The 7573-nt window shown below is 58.7% G+C and overlaps 1 protein-coding gene across 1 annotated transcript; it reads left to right on the top strand.

The window, feature by feature from the left end:
- Positions 1 to 753: 753 nt before the first annotated feature.
- LOC104079545 (chromodomain-helicase-DNA-binding protein 3-like) lies at positions 754 to 5708 on the top strand (the record flags this gene model as incomplete). The annotated part of the gene is made up of 3 exons (XM_009581615.1): positions 754 to 985; positions 4031 to 4197; positions 5532 to 5708. Coding segments are annotated over 3 exons (576 nt in total), but the record flags the coding sequence as incomplete, so codon positions are not given.
- Between the last annotated feature and the right edge of the window lie 1865 nt (positions 5709 to 7573).

Raw genomic sequence — 7573 nt, forward strand, 5'->3', positions numbered from 1 at the left:
GGCGTCACCCTCCCCAGCACCCTGTCACCCGCCCAGCGTCACCCGCCAAGCACCCTGTCACCCGCCCAGCCTCACCCACCCGGCACCCTGTTACCTGCCTGGCATCACCCACCCCAGCACCGTGTCACCGACCCGATGTCAGCTGCTTGGCACCATGTCACCCGCTTGGCATCACCCGCCTGTCACCCTGTCACCCACCCGAGCACCCTATCAACCGCTCGGTATCACCCGCCTGGCACCCTGTCACTCGCCCGGCACCCTGTCACACACCCGGTGTCACCCACCTGGCACCCCCTCTGGGCACCCTGTCACCTACTGGTGTCACCCACCCTACACCCTGTCCCTTGCCCAGCATCTCCCACCCAGCACCCTGTCACCCGCCCTATCACCCATCCCAATACCCTGTCCCCAACCCTCCCCCATTTCTCCCGCCCTGTCCCTGTGTCCCCCACTGTGTCCCTGTCCCCTGTTGCCACCACAGCCCTCACCATGTCCCTGCTCTGACAGGTCCCCCACCCTGTCCCTACTACCCTGTTCCCACTCTGACGGGTCCCCCACCGTGTCTCCCACCACCCTGTCCCTGCTCTGACACGTCTCCCACTGCCGCGTCCCTGCTCTGATGTTCCCCTCACCATGTCCCTCACCACAACGTCCCTACTGACGTCCCCTCACCCTGTCCCCCACCACCACTTTCCTGCCCTGACGTGTCTCCCATCTCCACGTCCTTCTTCTGACGCGTCCCTGTCCCCACAGGCCTTCAGCCGGGCGCACCGCATCGGCCAGGCCAACAAGGTGATGATCTACCGGTTTGTCACGCGCGCGTCGGTGGAGGAACGCATCACGCAGGTGGCCAAACGCAAGATGATGCTGACGCACTTGGTGGTGCGCCCGGGGCTGGGCTCCAAGGCCGGCTCCATGTCCAAGCAGGAGCTTGATGACATCCTCAAGTTTGGCACTGAGGAGCTCTTCAAGGATGAGAATGAGGGTCAGCGCCCGACGGGATTGGGGATGGGTGGGACGGGGTGTGCCGGGCTTTGCGGGGGGATGTGGGAGGCTGTGGTGGGCCGTGGGAGGCTATGGTGGGATGTGGTGGGCCGTGGTGGGCCGTGGGAGGCCATGGTAGGATGTGGGAGGCCATGGTAGGACGTGGGGGCCCGTGATGGGCTGTGACTGGGCTTGCAAAGCCACGATGGGATGTGCAATGTCATGATGGGACCATGATGGGTCACACAAAGTCATGATGGGATGTGCAAGGTCATGATGGGTCATGCAGAGCCGTGGTGGGATGTGCAAGGTCATGATGGGTCATGCAGAGCCGTGGTGGGGTGTGCAAGATCATGATGGGTCATGCAGAGCCATGATGGGATGTGCAAGGTCGTGATGGGTCGTGCAGAGCCGTGGTGGGATGTGCAAGGTCGTGATGGGTCATGCAGAGCCGTGGTGGGATGTGCAAGGTCATGATGGGTCATGCAAAGCTATGGTGGGACGTTTGAGGTCGTGATGGGATGTGTGAGGCCATGGCAGGACATGCAAGGCCATAACAGGACATGTGAGGCGGTGAAATGTTATGGAAACCCATGATGGAACATGCAAGGTCATGATGAGGTCATGTTTGGACATGCAAGGCCATGATGGGGCCATGGTGGGACATGCAAGGCCGTGGTGGGACACGTGGGGTCGTGATGGGGTTGTGACAGGTCATGAAAAGCATGCAAGAACATGATGGGACCCCGATGGGGCCCATGAAGCTGTGGTGGGACATGTGGGGCCATGATGGAACATATGAGGCCCTGATGGGACATGTGAGGCTATGATAGAAGGTATGAGGCCATGATGGGGTGTGGGAGGCTGCGACAGGGCTGTGATGGGACATATGAGGTGATGACCAGGTGTGTGAGGCCGTGCTGTGCTGTACCAGGCTGTGACAGACCATGTTAGTGTGTGTCAGGTCATGTTGGGCTGTGTTGGGCCATGTCAGGCTGTAGCTGGACTGTGTTAGGCTGTGTTGGTTGTGCCAGGCCGTGGTGGGCCATGTTGGGGCATGCCAGGCTGTGGTGGGCCACCATGTTGGGCGGCCATGTCGAGCCGTGTTGGGCCGTGCTGGGCCGTATTAGGTCATGTCAGGCTGTGTTGGGCCATGTTGGACTATGTTGGGCTGTGTGAGGCCATGTTGGACCATGTTGGACCATATTGGGCCATGTTGGACCATATTGGACTGTGTTGGGCCACGTAGGCTGTGTTGGGCTGTTCTGGGCCATGCTAGACCATGCTGGGCCGTACTAGGTCATGTCAGGCTGTGTTGGGCCATGTTTGACTATGTTGGGCTGTGTGAGCCCATGTTGGACCATACTGGGCCATGTTGGACCATATTGGACTGTGTTGGGCCACGTAGGCTGTGTTGGGCTGTTCTGGGCCATGCTAGACCATGCTGGGCCGTACTAGGTCATGTCAGGCCGTGATGGGCGATATTGGACCACGTTGGGCTGCGTGAGGCCACATTGGACCGTATTGGGCCCTGTTGGACTATGCTGGGCCATGTGGGGCCATGTCAGGCTGTGTTGGGGGTACTGGGCCATGCTGGGCCGTACTGGGTCATGTCAGGCCGTGTTGGGCCATGTTGGGCTGTGTGAGGACATATTGGGCCATATTGTACCATATTGGGCCATGTTGGACCATATTGGACTGTGTCAGGCCATGTTGGGCCGTGTTGGGCCATGCTGGACCGTGTTGGGCCACACTGGGCCATATTAGGTCATGTTAGGCCGTGATGGGCCATGTTGGATCATGTTGGGCTGTGGGAGGCCATGTTGGACCATGTTAGGCCATGTTGGACCATATTGGACTGTGTCAGGCCATGTTGGGCCGTGTTGGGCCATGCTGGACCGTGTTGGGCCACACTGGGCCATATTAGGTCATGTTAGGCCGTGATGGGCCATGTTGGATCATGTTGGGCTGTGGGAGGCCATGTTGGACCATGTTAGGCCATGTTGGACCATATTGGACTGTGTCAGGCCATGTTGGGCCGTGTTGGGCCATGCTGGACCGTGTTGGGCCACACTGGGCCATATTAGGTCATGTTAGGCCGTGATGGGCCATGTTGGATCATGTTGGGCTGTGGGAGGCCATGTTGGACCATGTTAGGCCATGTTGGACCATATTGGACTGTGTCAGGCCATGTTGGGCCGTGTTGGGCCATGCTGGACCGTGTTGGGCCACACTGGGCCATATTAGGTCATGTTAGGCCGTGATGGGCCATGTTGGATCATGTTGGGCTGTGGGAGGCCATGTTGGACCATGTTAGGCCATGTTGGACCATATTGGACTGTGTCAGGCCATGTTGGGCCGTGTTGGGCCATGCTGGACCGTGTTGGGCCACACTGGGCCATATTAGGTCATGTTAGGCCGTGATGGGCCATGTTGGATCATGTTGGGCTGTGGGAGGCCATGTTGGACCATGTTAGGCCATGTTGGACCATATTGGACTGTGTTGGGCCACGTAGGCTGTGTTGGGCTGTTCTGGGCCATGCTAGACCATGCTGGGCCGTACTAGGTCATGTCAGGCCATGATGGGCCACGTTGGGCTGTGTTGGGCCGTGTTGGGCCATATTGGACCATATTGGGCCATGTTGGACCATATTGGACTGTGTCAGGCCACATTGGGCTGTACTGGGCTGTGCTGGACCATGTTGGGCCACACTGGGCCATATTAGGTCATGTCAGGCCGTGTCGGGCCATGTTGGACCATATTAGACTGTGTTGGGCCATGTCAGGTCGTGTTGGGCTGTATTGGGCCATGCTGGACCATGTTGGGCCACACTGGGCCATATTAGGTCATGTCAGGCCGTGTCGGGCCATGTTGGACCATGTTGGGCTGTGGGAGGCCACGTTGGACCACATTGGGCCATGTTGGATTGTGTTGGGCCATGTCAGGCCGTGTTGGGCCATGTTGGAGCATGCCAAGGCCATGTTGAGCCGTGCCAGGCCCTGCTGGACCAAGTCAGGCCGTGTCAGCAGCGTGTCGCCGGCGCAGGGGAGAACAAGGAGGAGGACAGTAGCGTCATCCATTACGACAACGAGGCCATCGCCCGGCTGCTTGACCGCAACCAGGATGCCACCGACGATGCCGATGTGCAGAACATGAACGAGTACCTCAGCTCCTTCAAGGTGGCCCAGTACGTCGTGCGTGAGGAGGACAAGGTGCGCCCGGGGGACGGGGATGCGGGGACACGAGATAGGATGTGAAGGGGAGGACGGTGGGGATGATGGAGGTGGTGGGGACAGTGGAGATGGTGGAGGTGGGGACGATGGAGACAGGGATGCTGGAGATGATGGAGATAGAGATGATGGGAATGATGGAGATGGGGACAATGGAGGTGGTGGAGGTGGGGACGATGGAGATGATGGAGATAGAGATGATGGGGACAATGGATAAGGTGGAAGTAGGGACAACGGAGACAATGGAGATGGGGATGCTGGAGATGATGGAGACATGATGGGGAAGATGGGGACAATGGGGATGATGGGCACAATGGATATGGTGGAGGTGGGGACAACGGAGACAATGGAGATGGGACGCTGGAGATGATGGAGACCGATGATGGGGAAGATGGGGACAATGGGGACGGTGGAGATGGGGGTGATGGAGATGAGGACGGTGGGGTTGGGAATGATGGGGAGGATGGGTATGATGAAGACAGTGGAGATGGGGAGGATGGAGATGATGGGGACAGTGGAGACGGATGGTGGAGACAATGCGGATGGAGATGATGGAGACAGTGGGAATAGGGATGACTGAGATGATGAAGACAGTGGGCATGTGAACGATGGAGATGGGGACACTGGAGATGATGGGGACGGTGGGGATAGGAGAAGGTGGAGACATGGAGAAGGGGACAGTGGGGATGATGGAGATGGGAACTACAAAGATGATGGAGATAGAGATCGTGAGCATGGGGATGGTGGAGATGGAAACAATAGGAACGATGTGGTCAGTGACAACAGGGATGGGAACAACGGAAATGATGGAGATGGAGATGGTGAGGACAGTGGAGGTGGAGATGATGGGGAGATCAAGAGGATGGAGATGGAGAGGAGGAGGATAGAGATGAGGATGGGGATGATGGAAACAATGGAGATAGGGATGGTGGTGGTGGGAACGATGGAGATGATGGAGACAGTGGAGATGTAGAGCATGGGGATGATGGAGGCGTAGAGGATGGGGATGGTGGAGATGAGTATGATGGAAGTGGAGATGGGGATGATGGAGACGAGAACGGGGATGATGGAGGTGATGGGGATGATGGAGGTGGAGGTGATGGGAGACGGAGACGGGGGACGATGGAGACAATGGGGATGGGGACAATGGAGATGGTGGTGGGGATGATGGGGGTGGGAGGTGATGGGGATGGGGGATGATGGAGCTGGGGATGATGGAGCTGGGGACACTGGAGACAGCAACGACAGACCTGGTGGTGGCAACCTCAGGCCGACGGGGGTGCCCTGGCGGCCGCTGACGGTGGGTGTGCCGGCAGATCGAGGAGATCGAGCGGGAGATCATCAAGCAGGAGGAGAACGTTGACCCCGACTACTGGGAGAAGCTGCTGCGACACCACTACGAGCAGCAGCAGGAGGACCTGGCGCGCAACCTGGGCAAGGGGAAGCGGGTGCGCAAGCAGGTCAACTACAATGATGCCGCCCAGAAGACCAAGGTGGGCACTGGGAGGCACTGGAAGGGCACTGGGAGGCACTGGGAGGATGCTGGAACACACTGGGAGTTACTGGGGGGGTTCTTCTGCACTGGGCACCCTTGCCCAGAAGAATTGATGCGGGTACAGGGCAGCTCGGGGCACTGGGAAGCACTGGTGAGGTACTGGGGCACATCAGGAGGACACTGGAGCAGACTGGTCAGATCTTGGGACGCAGTGGGAGGGCACTGGGAGAGACTGGGAGGCACTGGTAAGGTACTGGGATACATCAGGAGGCCATTGGAGCAGACTGGTTGGGTCTTGGGACACAGTGGGAGGGCACTGGGAGAGACTGGGAGGCACTGGTAAGGTACTGGGATACATCAGGAGGCCATTGGAGCAGACTGGTTGGGTCTTGGGACACAGTGGGAGGGCACTGGGAGAGACTGGGAGGCACTGGTAAGGTACTGGGATACATCAGGAGGCCATTGGAGCAGACTGGTTGGGTCTTGGGACACAGTGGGAGGGCACTGGGAGAGACTGGGAGGCACTGGTAAGGTACTGGGATACATCAGGAGGCCATTGGAGCAGACTGGTTGGGTCTTGGGACACAGTGGGAGGGCACTGGGAGAGACTGGGAGGCACTGGTAAGGTACTGGGATACATCAGGAGGCCATTGGAGCAGACTGGTTGGGTCTTGGGACACAGTGGGAGGGCACTGGGAGAGACTGGGAGGCACTGGTAAGGTACTGGGATACATCAGGAGGCCATTGGAGCAGACTGGTTGGGTCTTGGGACACAGTGGGAGGGCACTGGGAGAGACTGGGAGGCACTGGTAAGGTACTGGGATACATCAGGAGGCCATTGGAGCAGACTGGTCAGGTCTTGGGACACAGTGGGAGGGCACTGGGAGAGACTGGGAGGCACTGGTAAGGTACTGGGATACATCAGGAGGCCATTGGAGCAGACTGGTCAGGTCTTGGGACACAGTGGGAGGGCACTGGGAGAGACTGGGAGGCACTGGTAAGGTACTGGGATACATCAGGAGGCCATTGGAGCAGACTGGTCAGGTCTTGGGACACAGTGGGAGGGCACTGGGAGAGACTGGGAGGCACTGGTAAGGTACTGGGATACATCAGGAGGCCATTGGAGCAGACTGGTCAGGTCTTGGGACACAGTGGGAGGGCACTGGGAGAGACTGGGAGGCACTGGTAAGGTACTGGGATACATCAGGAGGCCATTGGAGCAGACTGGTCAGGTCTTGGGACACAGTGGGAGGGCACTGGGAGAGACTGGGAGGCACTGGTAAGGTACTGGGATACATCAGGAGGCCATTGGAGCAGACTGGTCAGGTCTTGGGACACAGTGGGAGGGCACTGGGAGAGACTGGGAGGCACTGTTAAGTTACTGGGACACATTGGGAGGCCACTGGAGCAGACCGGTCAGGTACTGGGATGCATTGGGAGGGCACTGGGACAGATTGGGAGGCACTGGGGGGAGTCCTGATGCACTGGGTACCCACACCCAGGAGGACCAAGGTGGGTACAGCACAACTGGAAGTACTGGAAGGTACTGGGATGTTCCTCAGAAGGCACTGGGGAGTTACTGGGAGGGCACTGGGACAGACTGGGAGGATACTGGGACATACTGGGGAGAGCCCCAACGCACTGGGCACCTGCATCGAGGAGGATGAAAGTGGATACAGAGCAACTGGGAGCACTGGGAGGCACTGGGTGCTGTTGTTAGGGGAATGGGAGGCACTGGGAGTGTGCTCTGTCAGTACTGGGAGGATACTGGGATGGACTGGGAGGCACTGGGGGAAGTCCTGATACCCTGAGCTCTCGCGCTCAGGAGCACCAAGGTGGAGTACAGGGCAACTGGGAGCACTG

Source organism: Fulmarus glacialis, unplaced genomic scaffold (assembly GCF_000690835.1).
Source record: "Fulmarus glacialis isolate BGI_N327 unplaced genomic scaffold, ASM69083v1 scaffold21327, whole genome shotgun sequence".
NCBI lineage: Eukaryota > Metazoa > Chordata > Aves > Procellariiformes > Procellariidae > Fulmarus > Fulmarus glacialis.